The 23048-nt window shown below is 45.6% G+C and overlaps 4 protein-coding genes across 20 annotated transcripts in view; 1 reads left to right on the top strand and 3 right to left on the bottom strand.

Moving 5' to 3' along the window:
* Fam149b1 (family with sequence similarity 149 member B1) overlaps positions 1-8146 on the top strand; it is a 47448-nt gene extending 39302 nt beyond the window's left edge. For 5 of the 10 annotated variants that reach the window (XM_057786455.1, XM_057786452.1, XM_057786458.1 and 2 more), the window contains 7 exons: positions 1172-1275; positions 4133-4357; positions 4743-4866; positions 5152-5271; positions 6758-6836; positions 7297-7390; positions 7941-8146. In XM_057786455.1, coding sequence (XP_057642438.1) covers positions 1172-1275; positions 4133-4357; positions 4743-4866; positions 5152-5271; positions 6758-6836; positions 7297-7390; positions 7941-7995 — 801 coding nt within the window. In that variant the 3' untranslated portion in view covers positions 7996-8146. The remainder of the gene's footprint in view (positions 1-1171; positions 1276-4132; positions 4358-4742; positions 4867-5151; positions 5272-6757; positions 6837-7296; positions 7391-7940) is intronic. The other 5 variants (XM_057786453.1, XM_057786459.1, XM_057786457.1 and 2 more) reach the window with 5 other exon arrangements.
* A 2650-nt stretch (positions 8147-10796) lies between these two features.
* On the bottom strand, positions 10797-16116 carry Dnajc9 (DnaJ heat shock protein family (Hsp40) member C9). Of its 2 annotated transcripts, none has more exons than XM_057786411.1 (5): positions 15838-16116; positions 15531-15671; positions 15197-15451; positions 11746-11832; positions 10797-11414 (listed from the first exon to the last, which is right to left on the bottom strand). In XM_057786411.1, exons 1-5 carry the CDS (start codon positions 16015-16017, stop codon positions 11301-11303), a joined length of 777 nt encoding a protein of 258 aa, XP_057642394.1. In that variant the 5' UTR covers positions 16018-16116; the 3' UTR covers positions 10797-11300. The 2 variants fall into 2 exon arrangements, with proteins under 2 accessions (XP_057642394.1, XP_057642395.1); XM_057786412.1 differs by lacking the exon at positions 10797-11414 and adding an exon at positions 11426-11639.
* Positions 16117-16280: 164 nt separating this feature from the next.
* On the bottom strand, positions 16281-20483 carry Mrps16 (mitochondrial ribosomal protein S16). Its single transcript, XM_057786413.1, has 3 exons — positions 20357-20483; positions 19572-19832; positions 16281-19200 (listed from the first exon to the last, which is right to left on the bottom strand). The coding sequence occupies exons 1-3, from the start codon at positions 20367-20369 to the stop codon at positions 19067-19069; spliced, it is 408 nt and encodes a 135-aa protein (XP_057642396.1). The 5' UTR covers positions 20370-20483; the 3' UTR covers positions 16281-19066.
* A 1132-nt stretch (positions 20484-21615) lies between these two features.
* The window catches only part of Cfap70 (cilia and flagella associated protein 70), a 58956-nt gene continuing 57523 nt past the window's right edge, over positions 21616-23048 (bottom strand). For all 7 annotated transcript variants that reach the window (XM_057786519.1, XM_057786520.1, XM_057786521.1 and 4 more), the window contains 3 exons: positions 22324-22425; positions 22053-22100; positions 21616-21804 (listed from right to left, as the gene is read on the bottom strand). In XM_057786519.1, the coding sequence (XP_057642502.1) occupies positions 21724-21804; positions 22053-22100; positions 22324-22425 (231 nt within the window). In that variant the 3' untranslated portion in view covers positions 21616-21723. The remainder of the gene's footprint in view (positions 21805-22052; positions 22101-22323; positions 22426-23048) is intronic.

Here is a 23048-nt window from a genome sequence, read left to right as displayed (position 1 = left end):
GGCCTCAAACTCACTGTGAGTTCAGGCCAGCCTTGAACTCACAATCTCCCTGCCTCAGCTTCTCAAGTGCTGGGATTACAAGTGTATGCCATCTCTTCTATGGCAGAAGAGGTGGTTAAGGGCACTGAATGATGGTCAGCTCATGTTGGTAGTATTAGAACAACTAAGATTAGCTCCTTGCAAAGCCTTTGGAATTTAGGTTATCGCATAGGACAGACGTAGGGAGATATACCCCTGTAGTTCCAGCTACTCAGAAGGCTGGCACAGGAAGATTACTTGGGCCCACCTTTTCAAGGCCAGTATGGGCAATACAGAGAGACACTGTCATAAACATTTTAAAAATAAAAAATAAAAGAAAGGCCGGGCGTTGGTGGCGCACGCCTTTAATCCCAGCACTCGGGAGGCAGAGGCAGGCGAATCTCTGTGAGTTCAAGTCCAGCCTGGTCTACAAGAGCTAGTTCCAGGACAGGCTCCAAAACCACAGAGAAACCCTGTCTCGAAAAACCAAAAAAAAAATAAAAAAAAATAAATAAAAATAAAAAAATAGAAGAAAGAACAATGAATGATCAAGAACCAGAACTCTAGGCTAGTGAGAGATGAGTGCAGAGCTCAGGATCATGTGCTAGTGAAAAAGATCAGTTATTTGCACTTATTTCTTCCTCTTGTTCCAAAGTTTGCTTGTGACTTTACTATTTAGGCTTTCTTTTCTCTTGTAAGCAGTAATAATGCTTCTCTCTGCCCATGAGAGTAGCCATTAATTTTCATCTGTGTTGATCAGCTGTCTCTTAGATACAGAACAAGGGGCTGGAGAGGTGGCTCAGCAGTTAAGAGCACTGACTGCTCTTCCAGATATCCTGAGTTCAATTCCCGCAACCACATAGTGGCTCACAACCATCTGTAATGAGATCTGATGCCCTCTTCTGGCATGCAGGCATACATGCAGGTAGAACAGTGTATTCATAATAAATAAACTTAAAAAAAAAGAAATACAGAACAAAGAAAAGAACCCTGTTCTCTTGACAGTGCCCCTTGCTGGCTACTGGTCAGCTGTTGTAAAGTTAAGACACAAGGTTGGGGGAAGGTGTAAATAACCTAACTGGAAAACTAATTTTGCAAACTTAGCAAATGGAGCAGGTGTCTTCACCAACCAATGTATGCTTTTGACACATAGATGAGTTTCTGTCAAGCAAGTGGTCACCAGCCAAACGTGAATGGCCTCTTGGTTCACGGGATGCCTCTACAGCCAAGGAACCTCTCCCTGATGGATAAGCTCCTGTAAGAAGCTCGGCTTTTCATTCACTGGAGAGCTTAAGTAGAATGCTGAGAAAGAGAGGAAAGCAACCAGTCACCACCAGGCCACTGAGTGGCAGACACAAGAGAGGATAACAGTTAAGGAGCAAAGTCTCTCTCTATCCCTGGGGAGGAGACCCAGGACCTGGCCACATACAGCAGTGTGTGGCTGAGTGTCATGTGTGTGCTGCCCACACGGACCACTGTACCACCCCAAAGGAAAGTCTGTGTCTAGGGATTTAGATAATTACAAGGCCATCCTAGTAAGAAGAACGATGCATGAAAAGAGTAAACATGTAAAATACTTAGGAAAAAGGAGACCATTTTGGCATAAAAGTGTCAGATGTCAGAACTTTAATGCTTTTGGGCCAAAGGGATTGCTTAATGGATACAGGTGCCTGCTACCAAGCCTGACAACCTGGATTTGACTTCAGGGACTGAAGTGATGGAAGGAGAGCACTGGCCCTGAAGCTGTCCTCTGACCTTCACACAGTACCCACACTCTTACAGAAAAAGGTTTTCCTGTTTGTTTTGTTTTGGTTTTGGTTGTTTTTGTTTTTTTGTGGCACGGTCTATGTAGCTCTGGCTGTCCTGGAACTCAACTATGTAGACAAGGCCTTAATCTCTGAGATCCACCTGCTTCTGCTTCCTGAGTGCTGGGATTAAAGACATGTGCCAACACATCGGGCTCCCAAAAGAAGTAATATTTTAGAACTTCAATGCTTCCAATCAAAGATAATTGACAATATTGTAGAATTTAAATAGTCCATGGTAAAATTAGTGGGAAAGAATTCATGAATATAATCCCAGCACTCGGGAGTCAGAGGCAGGCGGATCTCTGTGAGTTCGAGGCCAGCCTGGTCTACAAAGGGAGTTCCAGGACAGGCTCCAAAGCTACAGAGAAACCCTGTCTCGAAAAACCAAAAAAAAAAACCAAAAAAAAAAAAAAAAGAATTCATGAATAAATGTGATCAGATTGTGGATGGCTATGCATGCAATGTTAGTATTTGTTCATGTAGTTATAGATGACCACCATAATTTATCTATGCTGTTGTCCCTAGGTTGTCTTTAGGTGGGGTTTATTATGCAGAAAGGCATTATAAGTATTTTGTATAGGACATTTTTGAGGACATATAGTCACATTTAGGACACTGGGGCAGATCACACAGCATGAGATAGGAACTGTACTGCAGCAAAAGGAAGTGAGAATAAGCAAGAGCTGTAAGGGTGTGCAGTCAGCACTAGTGCAGGGCGATGGTGCAGCTAGCATTAGCGCAGAGCAACGGTGCAGCCAGCACCAGTGCAGGGCGGCAGTGCAGCCAGCACCGGTACAGGGTGATGGTGAACAGGACCACAGAGCTTGGCTGCAGATTCTTGTCTATCAAGTAGTTGATCCCCAGCACTCAAAGAAGGAATGGCTGAGCTTGGGAGATATTGTAGTGACAAATGAATCAAAGTCAGTTCTGAGATTTCAAGCTCAGGAGGTTCGTTTTCCTTTTGGGTTCTGTTCTCAGTAATGGACCACCTTCAAAGAATGTGGAGAGATCAAGCTTGGAGACTGACTTAAATGTCACCTAGTAATAGATGGTAATTGAACTCACCATCAGACAAGAAAGGAGTTGACAGAATAAAACACCGATGGAGAGCAGCTAAAATCCATGACTCTTTTTTGTTTTGGTTTGGTTTTGGGTTTTTTTTTTGGGGGGGGGGTTTAGTTTTTTGAGACAGGGTTTCTCTGCAGCTTTGGAGCCTGTCCTGGAACTCGCTCTTGTAGACCAGGCTGGCCTCGAACTCACAGAGATCCGCCTGTCTCTGCCTCTCAAGTGCTGAGTGTGCCACCATGCCTGGCTAAGTCCATACTTTTTAAATTAGAATATAGTGAGTGAATTGGGAAAAGAAGACATGAGTGAGTGGTTACTTAGGAAGACAAGAAAGCTCTCTAAGGCTAGAACTTGGGCACTCTCCTTCCCAAATCCTCCCAAACACCAAGGCCCTGGATACAGCCCAGGCCTGATGGGCTGAGCAGTCATGGCAGAGGCAGGCTCCTCACTTCTTTCACTCTCCTCCATCTTGTCTCCCAGACATCTTAGAATCGCCAGACTTCCTGGTGTCTTTGTAAAACACAAACCAAGCCCACTGCTGTGTCTGTAGGGCAGCACCAGGCTTATGGGAGAATTGCATTCTTTAGCTTTTATGCAGACGGGGGTCTGCTCTGTTCTTCCTGCCCTGGGCAGCATGTAGCAGGAACCTTTTGCTTGTTCCCACTAGCTCAGCACTTTAAAGGTTTATTTTTATTTGTGTGAGTGCTTCACTTCCACATATGTGTATGTGCCATGTGTGCAGTGTCCACAGAGCCCAGAAGAGGGCGCTAGATTCCCTGAAACTTAGCTCACTATTTCAATAACAAATCAGTACCAAACCAGCGAGGCCACCCTGGTGTCTGAGACCTAACCCTGAGGACATTTCCTCAGCTCAGAAAGTGCAGGACTGTGGGCAGGACACACTAAGTACCTGTCAGCCTTGCCTTCCCCACAACTGAGCAAGTGACTGTGGCAAGTGGGCAATGGGCATGTAACCAAATCTTCATTCTAGAAAGGTATGAGTGAAACAGGTCATTGTCAGGTACACAGTTATAATCCAGGACTGGAGAGGCCAGGAGAAGGATCTCAAACTCCAGCCCAGCCTCTGCTGTCTAACTGGCTGCCCAAATCCTAGGTAGCCTCTGGAAGCTGCTCAGCTCGGCTCTTCTCTTCCCTGAACGTCTTAGGTTGAGGCTTCTTACCCAGAGCCCTGTCTTCTTTTACATAGAGATTTTCATTGTGCTTTCTGATTTGGCCACTAGAGATCTTGATGACAAGCTACTTATGAGGCCTGGCTCCAGTTCCGTCCTTTCAAACCGAAATTGGCCAAACCGAGTCCTGGACCTCAGTACATCATCTTTGTCATATACAGCACAGTCCGCCAGGAGACGCAACCCCCCACCACGCACCCTTCATCCGATCAGCACAAACCACTCACGTGCTGGGACACCATGGCCTGCAGAAGAAATCCTCAGAGGATCCCAAGTGTAGGTTTCAAAAGCAAAATTTCTGAAACTGGCAAAACTAGTACCAATAGTTATGTGAATAGTAATAAAGAATGAGTTTCACTATAAGATTTAAGCTATGCCTAGAAACAAATACTCAAGTAGTCATATGATGAATTGTCTGTAGTTTAAATCCAATTCATTTTTTTTTTTAAGTTTTAGTGAAATACAAATACTGGATGAGATCATTCAGTTGATTCTGCTGAAGATTTGTATTTGTGAAATTTAAGGGGGGGGTACTCTTTCCAAAATTGCTCCCCCTTTTCTGAGAATCTAGGTGAGCACACTAGACTTAGTGATACTCATCCGTTTGCTTGTGTTGTTACAACTATGCTTTGCATCTCGGTTTTGCTGGTGGGCTCTGCAGTCCGGCGACTGCAGACACGCTCTCTTCTCCCTCACCGATGCCCCTGGGTCGGAACAACCTGCTGCCACCTATTGGAACAGCTGAAGTAGAACGGCTGAGCAACATGGGGTCGCAGCGGCCAGCAGTAAGTCTCATTCACACAGCCTTCAGGTAGTTCTGCAGAGTTTATGGTGACCTTAATTCTCTCAAAAATAAGCCGGGCTCTAGGCGGTGGCAGTGGGGTTGGAGCTGTCGGCAGCGGGCACCACCGCTGCTGATGCGAGACAGTGTTGATCTGGCACTTGCACAGCGCACCCCCGCCACACCCACACAGGTACTGTTAGCTGTCTCTCCTCTGCAGAAAGCCCACGGTGACTCCAGCACCCCCGCCATACCCACACATATACTGTTAGCTGTTTCTCCTCCGCAGAAAGCCCACGGTGACTCCAGCAGAGCTCGAAGTGCAGTGGTGGACGAGCCGAACCAGCAGCCCCGAGAGAGGCTCCTTTTACCTGTCTTCTCTAGACCCAACACAACTCAGTCATTTTTGGTAAAGTGCTTCCCATTTATTGGTTTTGGAGGGGTTAACACAGCGTCTCAGATAGCCCATGCTGGTCTTGAGCTCCTTAATCCTGCCTCCCACTCCCAAGTGCTAGAATTATAGCAGACAGCTACCTACTCAGCTCCTTTTTGTCCTTGGTCGTTAGGGAAAGAATGGGGGTAGGGTATATGTTAGGCAAATTTAGGACTTTATCTAGTGGTTTCATTAACTCTAAGGAAAAGTTGGATGTTCTAATGATAAAAATACTGTTTCTCCTTAAAATTTTCAGTTGCCCCCATTCTCACTTTTTTGGTAGTAAAATGCCCTTATTCATAAACTGAACATCCTCAGCAGCTTACTCCGAGCATAAACACAATAAACTCCAGTGCACATCCAGTCAGCCTAACTTCACTTCTGGTCTGCTCTGTGGAAAGTACTCCAAAAAGTGATGTCAGATTAAGGACCTGAGTAGAAGACGCTCTCCCTGACGGGTGTTCTAAGAGCTGGCACTTGCCTCCTCGCATCTGCGCACCTGCTAGCTCTTTTACTTTTAAGGGAGTATCTGGTTGTTATTGGTGGTGTGTTTTTATTTTTCGAGATAGGGTTTCTCTTTGTAGCTTTAGAGTCTGTCCTGGAACTTGCTCTGTAGACCAGGCTGGCCTCGAATTCATCCACCTGCCCCTGCCTCCGAATGGCTGGGATTAAAGACATGAACCTCTACAGCCAACTGAAGTAACTTTGAAATGTTTGAGTTTCATAAAGCTAAAAAGTAAATGGAAAAGTCTGATTGCATCTCATGATGAAGTCATAGGTGTACTTCCCTCTCACCAAGTGTTGGCTCTGGAAAAGGCATGCTGTGAAATCAGATGGCATTCTCCTGGCAGCTGTGGTGTTCCAAACCTGCAGTTCCAACACAATTAAGGCAAAACAAAACATCCCTTTTGTCCAATTGCAACATTACACTATATGGATTATTTGTAAATGTTAAGATTTTCTTAAACACATATTAATAAAGTTATAGAACATGCAGTTCTTACAAGTTAGCAAATCTGGCTTGAAACTTTCTTCTTGGAATTTAACATAGTGATCCCAGGTTGGCAGGTGACAGTTTTTCATTGTTAATGTCAAGGTTCTCCTGTGTGGTTAGAGTGTAGGACATATGAATACTTCGTCCCTAGTAGAGGCGCTGTTTGGGCAGTTTAGGAGGCCTGGCTAGAGGAAGTATGCTACTGAGGATGCGTGGGAGAGTTTGAAGACTCCCACCATTACTAGCTAGATCTCTCGGCTTCCTGTTGAAATTCAAGATAAGCACTCTTCAGCTGTTCCTGCTGCCATGCCTTCTGCCTCCCTGCCTCAGACTCACTAAACCCTTCCTTCTGTAAGTTGCCCTGGTTTATGAAAGCAGTAGAAAATTAGCTAATGCACTCTCTAAGCCTCAAACAACGATCTCTGGGGGGAGAAGCTGCATACTAAGACATCTTTTCTTTTCTTTTAGCCAGACACACAGTACCGAAATTCCTGTGCATCTGAGTATCCTCACCAGGCCCAACCTGGCAGAGGGGCTGCAGGTACAGGTGGGGCTGCAGTTCTTGCTTTTGTCTTTGTTCCTACACATCCTCCTTTCCTGCAGACTTTCTTTTCTTTTCTTTTTTTTTTTTGGGGGGGGGGCTTTGGTTTTTCGAGACAGGGTTTCTCTGTGGCTTTGGAGCCTGTCCTGGAACTAGCTCTGTAGACCAGGCTGGTCTCGAACTCACAGAGACCCGCCTGCCTCTGCCTCCCGAGTGCTGGGATTAAAGGCGTGCGCCACCATCGCCCGGCTTCCTGCAGACTTTCTATAGTTAGCTGTCCCTCATCTGTGTAAATCATTTTAGCATCGTTTTGGAAGATGGATATAAAAGAAAGGCCTAAAAGCTCCAAATTTCTGTTGTTTTTTAATACCAAGTAAACTAATCTTTAAGGTAAATTACTTTTTAAACAAAAAACTTGGGGGACTGGAAAAATGACTCAGTGGTTAAGAAGATTTGCTTCTTCCAGAGAACCCAAGGCTCCCAGCATCCATGTCAGGCAACTCACAACCACCTGTAAGTCCAGATCCGAGAGATCAGACTCCCTCTTCCGGCCCCCACAGGTATCTGCACATGTGTGGCATATACTCATAGGCACACATATATACTAAGTTAAAAAAATCTTTTTTAAAGCCTCCAATCTTGCTACAACATCAGCTACACTTTTAGTAAGCTGTTAGTTTTAACACTTAGGTTAATGAAATGTATCTTAGGCTTTTCAGCAACTAGGCTACAGTTCTGATTTTGTTTGGTTTTGCTTGGAGACAAGAGTCTCTACTGTTCAACCCTGACAGTTCTGGAACTCACTTTGCAGACCACGCTGGCCTTGAACTCATGAAGATCCTCATGTCTCTGCTTCCCAGGTGCTGAAAGCTATGCGTCACCAAGTCCGGCTTGCTTTCACATCTTAGACGATAGTTGTTTCTTCAGTAGGGTAGACTATTTAAACATGGCTTTTAGTGCCTTGGTGAATGTGTACTTCGCAGTATTTACAGTCTCCAAATATAAAGTCCACTAGTAATTTATGCAAAGGTCCCTAAGATATGAACTGTGATGCTCATTACCAAATATAAACTGTTGGCTAATGTCACTCTGCAATTCTGTGTCTGACAGGTCCTCAGTCACATGGGTCTACAGAACCTCAAAGCAGAGGCGGACCCACCTCTAGAGCCAGGCGGTGATCAAAGGACAAGTGAGAGCCCGCAGGGCTGCAGCAGACTGCGAACACATGGAGGGCTTCATGCACCAGTGCTCAGGCACCAAATAATGCACAGCTCCTACAGACAGCAGCTTGGTCCATCTTCAAGGGTTATCTTGGTACAACTGTCCGAGAAACACTAGTGTATCTGCCAAAGGCTGCATGGGCAAGTGTTCCGTGTCCAGTTACTGTCTTTCAGCTATTCCACTGGGTAGGAAAGATTGTACCCAAAGACGTGACAATGAAAAACAGCCCCAAATCACTGCTCATGTTGTCTGTAACCAATCACCAGTCTGATTCTTATACAGTTCAGTGAGATTACATACACACAGATGATTCAGATCACTGGCTTCAGAATATTTCTACTTATACTAATTTCTGGAGAACTGCACTATTTTACCATATTTTTAGAAGAAAGTGCTGCCAAAAATCTGAGATACTCATCAAATAAATGTCATTCCTAAACTTTAAGTTCTTTATTACTTTTTTGGGGGGGGGGGGTTCGAGACAAGGTTTCTCTGTGTTACTCTGGAGCCTGTCCTCAAACTCAGATCCACCTGCCTCTGCCTCCCATGTGCTGGGGTTAAAGTGTGTGCCACCACCGCCCGGCTCTATCACATCTTAATTTTTGTGTGAATGCATGTGTGTGGGGAGGCATACACATGTGGTCAGGACCACCTTCAAGGTGACTCCCATCTGAGTCAGGCTGAACTCAGACCATCAGTCTCAGGGTAGTTGCCTTACCTGCTGAGCCATCTTGCCAGCCACACTTTCCTTTTAAAAAGCAGAAATAAAAAAGCTAACAAAAAGTATCAGCACTGGTAAAAAGTCAGTTTCTTTTCCTAGGACAGCCTCATATGCCTGCTTCACATCAGGGGCTTTTGTGTGCGCATACATATGGGGGCCAGATGTTGTTGGGTACCTTTCCTGTTTCTCCATCTCATTTTTTTAAGACAGGGTCTCTTGCTGAACTTGGAGCTCATGCACAACAGGGTTCTTTTGTCAGTGGCCGGGCTCCAAGCTCACTCTTCAAGCTTGTAATGTGAGTACTCTACACTGAGCATTGGAATCGGAGAACTTCTCAAGGGCACTAGAAATGTGAAGGTGACTCTTGTTTTTTGAACAGGGTTTCTCTGTAGTTTTGAAGCCTGTCCTGGACCTTGCTCTGTAGACCAGGCTGGCCTCAAACTCAGAGATCGTGTGGTATTTTATGTTTCTGAAGATGAGAGTGCAGAGCTAGAACACTGTCCAGGCAGTGGCCCACACCTTTAACCCCAGCACTCGGTAAATAGAGACAGCTCACATAAAGGTGATCCCGGCACTAGAAAGGTGGAGACAGGAGTGATATGGCTGGACAGAGAGAGGAATGTAAGGTGGGAGGAAACAGCAGCTCAGGACAGTCTGAGGATTCATAGCAACAGGATCACCTCTTCGGTCTGAGCACTGGTAGAGGTAAGAACTCTCTAGTAGTTGGCTGCTCTACTTCTCTCTGACCCTTCCCCCTGATAACTGACTCCAAGTTTTTATTATTAAGAACAATTAGAACTAGTGTTACAGATCCACCTGCCTCTGCTTCCCAAGTGTTAGGATTAAAGGCATGTGGCACCACCACCCAGCAAAAGTGACTTAAATTATTCCCAGTTCTTATGCCATCAATTAGATAATATGCTTCAGATATCCCACACTGGATCATTTTGAATTGAAATTCAAAAGTTCCAGCGTGCTTGTTATCACAAAAAATGTGTGATGTATCTACCTTGAATTATAATGCCCTGTAGGAAGAGGCTCAATTTCTGTATTAGTCGACAGCCAGAACTTGAACAGTCACTACAAATACACCACATACTGTAGCAAATACCTCCCAACCCCGGGTATACATGAAAACCTGTTCTCACAAGTCTGCACAGTGAGTACACGGATGAACTTTCTTTCTACGCAGCTTTTCATATGTACGTTCCCTCAAGTTAGTACTCACCCTTAAAAAAACCCGAGCCGGTGGTGGCGCACGCCTTTAATCCCAGCACTCGGAGGCAGAGGCAGGCGGATCTCTGTGAGTTCGAGACCAGCCTGGTCTACAAGAGCTAGTTCCAGGACAGGCTCCAAAACCACAGAGAAACCCTGTCTCGAAAAACCAAAAAAAAAAACAAAAAAAACCCCGAGTATTGGCTGGGCAGTGGTGGCACTGGAGAGGCAGAGGCAGGCAGAGCTCTGTGAGTTCAAGGCCAAGACAGTCACAGCTGTAAGACTTTAAGACAATCCTGAAGCCATTTCTGACTATTCTAAATCCTCTCAGCCTCCGTGCCATAGTGCTTCCCCTCCTCCCTTGGGAACCAAGGACCTAACAGCTACAGATGCACATACTCAGTTCCTAAACAATTGCCCATATATGTATGTTTTGATTCGGTCCCCTGGGAAACAGGGTCAAAATGACCTCTTACCTCATCTGATCTAGCAACAGCTCTCCAGCCAATTATTGGTAATAGCCCTTTTGAATAAGCCAATCACAACCCCCCTTGCTTCTGTGGCCTTCTCCTTTAAAAGTAGCCTGTGCCATCTATTCGGGGTCTCTCGGCTTCCCGAATGCTGAGGGACCCCGTCATGACAGAATTAATAAAATCCTCATGCTTTTGCATCGGCTGTGGTATGTGAGGTGGTCTCTGGGGGCGACTCCTCCTTGGTGTTTGGACGCTAGAGTCCAACAACAGCTACACAAAGAAACCCTGTCTAAACAAAAAATAACAACGAAAATAAGATTGAAACACATTCACCAGACCTTTTAAGTTTTTCTTTATTTAGCCACATACAATCTTACAAAAAAAATCTGCAGTAATATGAACACCCACTTCTGTTCCCACAAGGACAGAAGACAAAAACGTAACAGTAGAACAGGAAGAGAATCTAGGATTATGGAAACAGCTGTTCGGGTATTCTGAGGGTGTTCTCTGTGGGTAGAGTATTTCTTTTTTTACATTTTTGAAATTTCACTTTACATTCCATCTTCAGTTCTCCTCCCAGGGTAGAATATTTCTTAAGTGCATGCACATCAGCTCCCTGGGCAGAAAACCCATGGAGGCAGATGTCGAATCCACCCTCCCCACCATCACCGCTACACCCTCATGTGAACCCCTCACACAGCGAACTCTAGGAATGACTCCTGTCTGGCTTAGGTGATCCACGTATTTTAAGCAGAAAAAAACTTCTCTCAAAGGTTAGGCTAACACCTGCCTTCACCTTGTCTACCATGGCACCACTGACATATGAGGAGAAAAATTCTATTATTTCTTTTCCTTCTTGGGAGCCGTCCTTTTCCCTTTGGAAGGTTTGCAGTATTTTGCTTCCATCTGAGCCAGAAAATTGTCCATTTCCTTTTGCCGATCCTTTTGTCTGCTCTGTTTGAGAAGTTAAAATACATCTTTCAAAATGCAACACTGTCCAACGAGACAAAGTATTTCATGGTTTGGAGGGGTTGGGGCCAAGGAAGCACTCCAGTGACTAATATGGGTACTGGCTTCCTTGGGAGTGGTGACAATATTCCAGAACCAGGGTGACAGCAGTACAATGTGGAGGGGAGATTACTCCATTGTACGCGCAGTGAGAGTTATGTGTGATTACGCCTTAAAAGAAAACAAAAACAAAACACACTGGAATCCATTCCCAAGAGCATACGCACACACAATAAGAGACCGTGAGAGGGCTGTGAGAGAAGCCCGCCACGTTTACCTGGATGAGTGCTTTCAGGTTATCCACTCCTTCCTGCAGCCCCAGCTCCTTTCTGGTCAACTCTGCCTCTTTAGCTTCTTCCTGAGCCTGAACAGAAACTTTCATTAGACTCCATGGCAACCAAGAAATAACAGATTTACACCTTTTTCCCTTAAAGAAAATGCTAAGCCAGGCAGCGGTCCACACCTTTAATCCCAGCATTTGGGATTAAATGCTTGAACTCTCTGTGAGTTCAAGGCTAGCCTGGTTGATAGAGCAAGCTCCAGGACAGCCAGGACTGTTAAACAGAGGAACCCTGTTTCAAAAAACTTAAAAAGAAAAAGAAAAAAGAAAATGTTAAGACCCCTTCTAGAGCTGGGGATACAAGAATAAAATCACACACGGGTTTCAACAGAAGGCGGCATACACTTTTGGTTCTTGTAAGCCTTTCTGTTCTCTGCTAGAGAGCACAAATACTCTCGCATCACAAACCATATGGTGACAAAGGAAAACAATCTACCAGGTGGATTGGAGGGTCATAGCCTGGAATGGCTCCAAAGGGTAGGCCAGGTATCAGACACTTCAAGATCTTCGTCTGAAACCCAATTTTGTACAGAGCACTGGTGGCAGTCTTGTGAACCACTGTGGTTCAAAGGCTTTCGCTTTCTCAAGCGGGCTAGCCGACTTACTGGTTAGCAGCATTTCTTGCCCTTCGAGGACAGGCCAGCATCAGGTTGCCTGTCACTCCAGCTCCTGGAAATCAATAGCCTGGTTGGCCTCTGTGAGCACCCACACTCATGCACACACAGTGCACCAGCAAACACGCACAAACACACATAAATTTAAAATGTTTTCTGAGTAGAGAAAACATTAGGAAATTCAGTTTTAGGTTTTTTTTTAACCTGACTTCAAAGCTGCCTTCACTTAACAAAATATGCCAAAATACCACAAGAACATCTAAAGGCAGTAACTGTAATAATGCATGGCCCTCAGACAGAGGCCTGCTCTCCAAAATATACAAAGAACTCAAGAAATTGGACATCAAAATATCACATACTCCAATAATAATAATAATAACAATAATAATTAAAAAAAAAAAAAACGGAGTACAGACCTAAACAGAGAACTCTCAACAGAGGAATCTAAAATGGCTAAGAGACACTTAAGGAAATGTTCAACATCCTTAGCCACCAGAGAAATGCAAATCAAAACAACTCTGAGATTCCATCTTACACCTGTAAGAACGGCCAAGATATAAAACACTGATGACAACTTAAGCTGGAGAGGTTGTGGGGAAAAGGGAACACTTCTGCATTGCTGGTGGGAATGCAAGCTGGTACAACCCCTTTGGATATCAGTATGGCGATTTCTGAGAAAATTAGGAAACAACCTTCTGCAAGACCCAGCAATACCACTTTTGTGTATATATCCAAAGGATGCTCAATCGTGCCACAAGGACATGTGCTCAACTATGTTCATAGCAGCTTTGTTTGTCATAGCCAGAACCTGGAAACAACCAAAATGCCCCTCGATTGAAGAATGGATAAGAAAAATGTGGTACATTTACACAATGGAGTACTACACAGCAGAAAAAAATAACGACAGCTTGAATTTTGCAGGAAAATGGATGGAGCTAGAAAACATTATTTTGAGTAAGGTAACCCAGACACAGAAAGACAAGTATCACATGTATTCACTCAGGTGGTTTTTAAACATATATCAAAGAAAGCCAGCCTCCAAACCACAATCCCAGAGAACTTAGACAACAATGAGGACACTAAGAGAGACTTACATAGATCTAATCTACATGGGAAGTAGAAAGTAGAAAAAGACAAGATCTCCTGAGTAAATTGGGAGCATGGGGACCTTGGGGGAGGATTGGATGGGGGAGGGGAGAGGCAGGGAGGGGAGCAGAGAAAAATGTAGCGCTCAATAAATATCAATTAAAAAAATTATAAAAAATAATACAGGGCCCTAACTCCTTGTAAAAATTTCTAATTAGCAAAGAATTTTACTAATAGTAGGAATAATAATAAATTGGGATCTTGTTATTACAGAACAAAAGCAAGCTTTGTTTTCCTCTCACCTCTCAAATGCAGCATCTCCTAAATCCCCTCACACTGGTAGGCAGTTTTCAAACTGTCTTTCCGCCATCAAGTTTCTCAAACTAAAATTGCATGTTCGAGTACAGCTGTCCCAGTTTTACCTAGAAAGTGATTAAAATGACTAGCACGGTGGTCACGACACAACCAAATGGTGCCTTCTCACTTCTTCCCTCTGAGCAACAGAAACGGCAGTCTCTTATTCCAGTAAAGAAGGCCCTAAACTCACCCCATACACAAAGGTCAGTTTTTCTCTGCAATTCCATGCATCCAAAAGCTCCGGCTCTTTGCCCACCTACTTGAGCCATACAGAAGACAACTCAAGTGCCCACCAGATCCCTAAAATCTTAAATTGCCTGCTCTCCAGGAAGTTCTCATTGTGAAAGCAAAGATGAAGCAACTGTTGCTTTAATAGCAGTCCATGGTCACTTTCCAAAGAGCATAAACACAGATGCTCCCTACCTTGAATTCCTCTGCTATCATTTCTAACAACCCTGGCTTAATCACAAGTCCCAGTCCTCAGCTCTCAGCAGTCAAGTGTTCCTCAGAGTGGTCAGAAAGACTCACTTCAAGTGTGCTTTAAAAAAAAAAAAAAAAAAAAAAAAAAAAAAAAAAAAAATAATAATAATAATAATAATAATAATAATAATAATAAAAAAAAGAGCAGATGGGGCCTGGAGAGACCACTCAGGGATTACACAGAGACCAGAGCAGAGGGGTCAAATCCCTAGAAGCCCAAGTTACAGACAGTTGTGAAGCATCTGACTTTGGTGCTGGAAATCAACTTGGGCCTCTGTAAGAGCAGTGTATGTCCACAGTCATCTCTCCAGCCCCTTAGTTTACAATTTTTAATAATTATATGCATCTACAGAATTTAAAAAAATGAATCTGTGTTTTCTCCACCTCTTCTGAGCCATTTTGGAGACTTAATTTGGGACCTACCACATACTGAACAACCAATCCTGCCTGACCTCAGAAGCGGCAATCTCTTACCTTAGCCTCCTCGGTGCTAACACACTCCAACATCTCTCTGTCCACCAACCACAAACAGAGCACAGCCTCTGCCACGTAACCAAGTTCCGAACATTTCCTTCCCTAAGAAAGCAAAGCTACAAGACTGCCCCATGTGAGAAGTGTTTCAGAAGCACTTTAGGGTGCTTTCAAACAACCCATAAAGTAAAATCATTTTCAGAATAACATACCGGGGGGAAAAAAGCAAACACCGGGGTTTTCTTCATGATCTGACAAGCCTGCCAGATGAGTGCCGCAGGTGAGCCCCATGTCAGCAGTCCTGATTCCCATCGTCGTAAATACTCCACGATCCCTTTCTGGAGCAGCTGCGATATGCTACGAACGGCATTCAGACTTACCCTCCTTTTCCTTGCATTCATCTTTTGTTTAGACTCTTTGACGAAGGCACTGTACGATGGGACCTCCTTGGCATCAATAGCTTGTTGAATGATGTTCCTTAGCCTGGGTTCGTCTGTGTACTGCACACAAAGCACAGACTCCATGATCTGATCCATGTCGCCCTTGAAGTCCAGATAGGCCTGCTTAATATCGGCTAGCTCTTCTTCAGAACCCTTGTACGTCTCTTCAAATGCTTGAATGTCTTCTAGCGATATCTAATAACAAAGAAGACTGCTTTAACTTCGAGAATTGTACTTATGAACTGGACGGTGGAATTAATCAAAGCCCTGTTACCTTTTTAAAGAGTAACCTCCAATACGCATCCCAGTCCCGGTCCTGGTTGAGGCCACCAGAGTCCTCGTCCACTGTCCCCTGTTCATCGTACACTGCTCTCTGCTCCTTGTCACTCAGAATCGCATAGACTCTTCCCAAGATCTGCAGGCAAAGAGCATCCAAAAGTCACCCTGAACCTCCCGCTGACACCGTGCGGCTAGAAATGCTTAAAAATTCCAGGCCGGGGATCAGCAGTGCGCTGCACCGGGGATGGTGTCCCGCGGAGCGGGAGACGTTCGGGTGGCCGTCCGAACGCGAGCCCACATACCTGGAAGCGGCGGGTGGCATCCTCTTTCTGATCCTCGTCTACGCGGTCGGGGTGCACCTGCAGGGACACCTTGTGGTAGCCGCGTCGGATCTCGCCGTCGGAAGCCTCACGCCGCACGCCCAGCACCCGGTAGAGGTCGGCGGTGCCGAACACCTGCTCACAGAGCTCCAGCAGCCCCATGACCGGGTAAGCACGGCTCCGCCAACGCCGAGGAACTCGGTCCGCAGCCGCTCCGCACCCCCGCGGCCTCTACCCACCCACCGCCTTTTTCCCGCCCAAAAAGCCTTGGTCGTTGCGTCACAGGCGGCGCGCCGGGGGCGGTGCCAGCGCGCTTTACGGCAGCCGCAAAGCGGACTTGATCTCGCCCGCGAAAATACGGCTCTCTGCGTGCGCGGAGCGCCTAGTCTCCTGGAGCGGAAGCACTCCTTCCTGCCCCGAAATCTGCCTCCCGGATTCTTACACAGAAGCTCACTCAATGACACATGAAAACATTCAGCAGTTTCCCAATAGAAAGCGGTTACTCGGGCTGGCAAGGATACTCAGTCGTACCTGATGACCCCCAGCACAGAACCCATCAAGTTGTCTTCTGACCTCCACACACATACAAATCACATAAATGTAATACGAATGGTCATGTATTTGCGTTGAGAAATTTAACATGCTCAACCCAAAGGTTAAAGTAATGTGTTTTTTTAAGATTCTCGAAACAGAACTATACAGGCTCAAATGACATCATCTGGGATGAATCCCTCAATCCTCGACACAGGAGAAAGCCTGTGTCAAACACAACGCACAAAGCAGTGGTGGCACACACCTTTAGTTCCAGCACGTGGGTGGCAGAGACAGGTGTATCACTGTGAATTTGAGGTCAGCCTGGTCTACAGGGCCAGTTCCACGGCAGCCAGAGCTGTTACACAGAGAAACCCATGTCTTGAAAAAACAAAAAATACCTTTTATATTCCAGACAGGACCATATATATTAGACAGCACAGAATTAATTCTCCTTGCCTGCTCCAGTCACCTGACACTTTTGGTGGTCATAAGACTGACTCAGCCTCTCATTTTAAACATTTCCGTGGTTTCTCAGCTTTTCCCACTCCTCATATCTAAAAATCAAAGACAACTAAAGGCAGTCCCTCTCTATCTCTTCTCAAAGACCCCTCATGCCAAGTGAAGGAAAACCAGCAGCCACGTTGGAGAGCCTCAATCTCAGAAAGTGCATTTGCTAATAGATGTTTCTAGAACCCAGATAAGTCAGAGCATGAGCAGACCTTGGAACCTTCCAGTACTTTAGCCTTACTCTAAATTTGAAACCTACATTATCTATCCAGCTTGTGAAAAACAAATTATCATGTGAAGGAGACTCCCCCATGCGTGGCAGAGGCTCCCTCTCAGACCCAGGATTAGGCACAAACCACACCCAAACATCTATTTTCCAGAAAGATCCTTTATTAAGTGGGAAGAAAAGTTAAAGTGGCTGCTTTCGGACTCAGGCAGCAAACAGTAGCAAATGACCTTGAGAAAATGGGAGGTCTGCGTGAGGATGTCACGGTGTATACTGATTGGGCTTGTTAGTTGGGTAAACCAAAGGGGGTTTTTGATTGCTGGACTTTAACACTTGGATAGCCGGGCAAGTTAGCCTCAGGAGGATGAAGTGGTCAAATAAGGAACAAATGCTGGTGGCTAACTTTAGGGATTTAATCTAATGGTTTTTAGCAAGACAGAGGGAACTGGGGAGAAGGGCAAGGCCTGCCAGAGCTACATGCTCAAGTAGGCCAGTATTCCTTCAACAAGTAATTCATGCTAGTAGCTATAGATCCTATTGTTCTGGTGAAGCACAATGTTAGATTTGATTTCATAGGCCTCTCATTTACATACCAAACTCAGGATGCCTAAGCACAACACTCCTATCACTGACTGTCTTCTGTGTATGATGTGTGTGTGTGAGTTAGGTGGGTATGTGCCTGCTACAGCACAGCACATGTGTGGAAGCCAAAGGAAGACCACAGCCGTCAACTTTACTTTGGACCTTTCTTGAGACAGGGTGGCCTCCTTTGTTTTTCCACTGTGCACACCAGCTGGCCTGTGTCTGAAGATTCCTTTGTCTTTCCCTCCCATCCATGTTCCTGTAGGATGCTGCTACTGCAGACTCTTCCACTTCCTGTTATATGAGTTCTACGGATTTGAATTCAGGACCTCAGAACTACATGGTTAAGCACTTTTACCCCTGGAGCTATCTCCACAGAAAAGCCCCCTTATCACTACCTTTCCCCTCATATAGGCAACAATATATGTAGGAAGACTCTGTAGGACACATGGAGTCTATAAAGTTTCCTACTGTTGAGGGACAGCCTCTCTCATCTGTGAACATGGATATAATTGAACTAGAGTTGTAATACTTGAATACAAGCACTTTCTCAGTACAGAGCTGGCTATACGAAGAGGCTTTGTATTAGCTTCCTTCTAACTACTCTCTTAAAAGGTAGCGGTGCACGCCTTTAAGCCCAGCATTTATTTGGCAGGCAGATCTCTCTGAGTTCCAGGACAACCTGAACTGTCACAGAGAGAAAGCCTATCTCTAAAAAACAAAAACAAAACAAAAGGTAGGTTATTAAAACCCCAAAGCAATTTTTACAGTCCATCTGTGTAAACCTGAGATCATATGTCAAGAAAACAATATAAATCTTCACTAATACAAACAATAAACAAGGTAACTTCTTGAGTTTTGGGATGATCCCAAGTGACAAAGAAAGCACTGGGGCCAGGCAATAGTAGCTCTACCTGCAATCCCAGCACTCAGGAGACAGGGTCAAGAGGCTGCACGCTATGGGCCAGTCTGGTCTACGTATCACATGTAACAAGCTCCACACCAGTCAGGGTTGCAGAGCAAGACCCTGTCTTAAAGAAAGCGTTTGAATGGGCAAAGCACGTTCTAGTTGAGGGCTTTGACGCAGGAAAGGACTAAAAGGCAGCAGATTGTAAAACTGCCCAATGTGACCAGTGCCTTATCCCAAAACCAAACCTCCCCACACCCACTGACTCACAGGTAAGGCAGGAGGCCTAGCAGCTCTAATGTCAGACAACAAACCTCTGTCTGATTCTGCTCAGGTTATGCTGGAAGACTGGGACTTGAAAACCTCCATTTATTGATCCTCAAACCCAACAGAAAGCTCTGCGCAAGAGTTGTGAAGGCCCCTTGGCCTTGCAGCCACAACTGTGTGCACTGACGTCAGCTTGCTTCCGTTTCTCCAGGCTCCGATTCTGTTTTCTGCGACGCTAAGAGGGCTTCTTGAGCTCTCTTCCTCCGAAGTCTCTCAGCATTTGTAATCATCATTGGATGCAGGGGGTAAAAGCCAGAAAGACCTAAAAGCAGCAGGATTTTCTCTGTAATATTGCACATGCCAATGCTTCCCAGGACTGAGATGCAATGCCTGACCCACGGCCCAGACAAGAAATGGGCCAAGCTCACTGTCTGCTTCCTAACACTGCTCTCCTTACTTTAAAGGGAAAAAAGGAAACTGACAGACAGGCGCCCAAGTCACACTAGCTCCATTTTTACCCCCACAACATCCAAGTCACTCCAAGTGTTCCAAAAAACTGGCAATTACATCACCACACCTTCCTCCTGTCCGGAGCAGCATGGATGCAGTGAAAATCATCCTTTGTTTCTATTACCCTAGAACTGACTCCGGTATAAGAACCTCTTAAATTATCTAAGCTCAGAGATGTTTTACCCAGAAGTTTCTCCATAGGCTTAGAGAGGTGAGCCCCACAGCCAATCCAATACCGGATCCGGTTCAGGTTGAGGGCAACCAGTTTTTCTCCGTTACTGTTGGGCAGCGGATCGAAGGAGCCCAACTGCTCCACGAAGCGGCCATCCCTGGGACACTTGTTGTGAGCAGCCACGATGCGGTAAAAGGGCCGGTTGGTGCAGCCACCCAAGGCGAGGCGGATGGTTAGGTGGCCCCCACGGTACGCTTTGCAGAGAAAGGTTGCTGTAGAGAAATAACTGGTTAGAACGCAAAAACAGCAGACACAAAATAGGTCATATATGGTGAAGGCCCAACTCCTCTTTCTCCTGCAATGTTCTCACTTCCAATCTATTCCGTCCGGCTTAGGTACCAACTTATCTGTAAAACTTTCCCCCTTCAACATCCCATCTCGGACATACCTCCTTTTCCCCAAACGCGGGCACTACGGACCTGCCATTTACTAGGTTGCGACCTTGTACCCTTGGCTGCCTCATTTGCAAAACGACTACCACGACGATTTTTTGGGAAAAACTGAGATGAGAGCCCGGGCGCCGGGGAGCACGCCTTTAAGCACAACACATTTGAGGGCATAGACAGAGTTTGCTGTCTAAGAGTTCGAAGCCAGCCTGTCTTTACCTACTGAGTTCTAGGCTAGCCAATGCTACACAGTGAGACCCTGTCTAAAAACAAAGTGGACTGAGGCGATACTGCCGCTCCCAGCCCGGGTCCCCGCTTCCCGCACGCGTCCCAAAGCCCCGCGCACTCACTAAGGTGGACCATGGCGCAGCGACGCGTGACCCTGCGGCTGTCCTCTCTGCATAGACCAGCCGCACAGAGCCTGAAGCCTGGGGGAGCGCCCCAAGCGGCCTCGCACGCACCTTCAGCCTCCGGAAAGCCCACTGCGGAAGCGGTTGGCCGCTCGCCCCGCCTCTTCCGCTTTCTCTTTCTGCGTCTACCGGAAGACAACAAGGCGACCCAGACCCCGACTTCCTTAAATGACGCGGAAGAGCTGTGTTTGTAGGCGTGGAGCTGCTCGTGGGGCTGTCGTTGTCGTGATTCCCTGCGGCAGTGGGGGAGTATTGCGAGACTGCGGGTCCGGTCTGCAGGGGTGCTGCAGCGATTCCCGCCCTGGTAACGGCGGCAAGCGCTGGTGACGGCCTGGCGGGCAGGTGGGGTCCCACCGGAGAGCCCGGGCGGTCCGGACACAGCAGGGGACTGAGCGAGGAGCAGGATTAAAAATAATTTATTCTGTTTATTAATGTGACTCTCACTTTCCCTCATATTCTCCCGCCCTCACAGAAGAAATCGCTCCATTAAAAATTAAGGTGGGTGGGGAGTCGGGTGGTGGTGGCGCACGCCATTCGGAAGGCAGAGGCAGGCGGATCTCATGAGTTCAAGACCAGCTCTGGTCTACAGAGCTAGTTCCGGGACAGCCAGGACTGTTACACAGAGAATCCCTGCCTCGAAATAAATACTAAACAGCTAAATAAATAAAGGGGGAGAGGGCTTTCGTTTCCCCCCTTTACTGCAACATGTTCTAAGAAATTAAGGGTATGATTTCTTTGTCCTCTCAAGACCTAGAATTACGGCTTCACTAGTGAATTTTGCAACTCTGATCACAATGGTGTGTAAAAGCCACTCCTGATTTACATCCATGAAGATACTGGTTGATTTAAAGAAATTAGTATGTCTGTCTTAAAGACCTTTCTTTCAGCTCTCCCAAAAGGCTTAGCCCCAAGAATATCCTCTGCTCTCTTGCCCAGTGATGTAGATGACAGCGTTCTAAGCTCACCTTTGAAGATGATGCCTTCATTGCCAAGCCCCAGTAACTGAAGCTGGTCAAGAACCTTGGCAATTGATGAAGCTTATGCTTCATCAGAAATTGTAATAGTCACACCATTATGCCATACAGCTATCCACAAAATATTATTTATTAATTAGTTACATAATTATATAAACATGAAATATATAAGACTCAAAAAACAACACTGATAAATTTGGTTTTTCCTTTTTAATTGTGATCTGATTTATAGTTAACAGCTAAGGGGGAAGAGGTCAGGTTTCATGTAGTGACAATTTGGGAAGGAAGATGAGATGCTTGTGGTTCCATATTGAATATCCATTTTTAAGGATGTCAGAAAGATGGATCTCCAAAGCCAACCATTTCCTGAACGGTGTGGATTTCTGTAAGCAGAGCCTCATCTTTCAGTTTCAGCTGCAGAAACAAGACGAGGAAACAGCAGGTAACTCGAACACATGAAGCTTTGAAGAACCCTAATTTGTGAGGCTCCAAATTTGCGGGATAGAATGGGCTTTTCCGATATTCTCAATACCATGGGAGCTCCCTTAAAGACTTAGAATGTTGTGTTGTTTTCATGGGTGTGCGTTTCCCTCGGCGGAAATCCATCAAGCACCGAGTGCTCACAATCTACATTCTGGGTCTTACAGCCCTCTGCCGCATACCTTTATTGTGTACTTGTAGGCCTGCTCAGCTTCCAGCTGTCGTCCAACCTGAAAGAAACGCACAGAACATGTGAGTTAATGATTACTAAGCATAATCATTTCAAGGAGGGACTGCCCAAGATTGACATTTCCATTGTCATCAGTACAATGACCAAATCCAGAGCTAATCAAACTTGGGTTATTACGTGTTAGCAGCCATCTTCCCTCTCTTAGTTGGTCCCTTGCCCGTTCCCTGAAAGGGCTTTGTGGAGGGACAATAAGAAACACTTACCTTCAGACAGACCAGAGCCAGATAAGCCCATACTTCAGCATTGTAGTTATTCAGTGCATTGGCTTCGGAGAGAGCATCCTCAGCCTCAGTGAGCTCCTCCAGCTTGGCAGAGAGGGAGAGAAGAGACACAGTCCAGCGTGCTTTTCACTTAAGATGTCCATGACCTCCACCAGTGCTCTTCCAAACAAAACCTCAAAATCCTGGGGTCACGTGCAGCATATATTTTACGTGTTCTTATATAATTTCATAACTATTAATAGGTATTATTTGTGAATGGGTAGATGGTAGATATATATCTCTCCTCCCCATGATAAAGTAACTTCTTTTTTTATCTATTTTGTTTTAAAATTATTTATTTAGAGACTGGGCCTTCCTGTGTAGAGACTCTCAGCAGGACTGGCCTTGGAACTGAAACTATCCTACCTCAGCTGACCAGGCATTGGGATTATAGGCATGAGCCACTAGGCCTAAATTTGTTTTCATGTTTTGAAAGCTGGGCACCAGTGGTGCACTCAGAAGGCAGAGGCAGGCGAATTTCTGAATTTAAGGCCAGCTTGGTTTACAGAGCAAGTTCTAGGACAACCAGGACTGCACAGAGAAGCCCTGACTTGAAAAACAAACAAAACAAAGCAGAGAGAGAGAGAGAGAGAGAGAGACTTTCTAAGCCCAAGAAAAGATGAAGGGTTAGTAGCCTTTCAATCATGGCCAAGTTTGACCTACTCGTC

The sequence above is a fragment of the Chionomys nivalis genome, chromosome 12, assembly GCF_950005125.1.
Source record: "Chionomys nivalis chromosome 12, mChiNiv1.1, whole genome shotgun sequence".
NCBI classification, from domain to species: Eukaryota; Metazoa; Chordata; class Mammalia; order Rodentia; family Cricetidae; genus Chionomys; species Chionomys nivalis.
The sequence above is the reverse complement of the archived record's forward strand: the minus strand, read 5'-3'. Positions and strand labels throughout refer to the sequence as shown.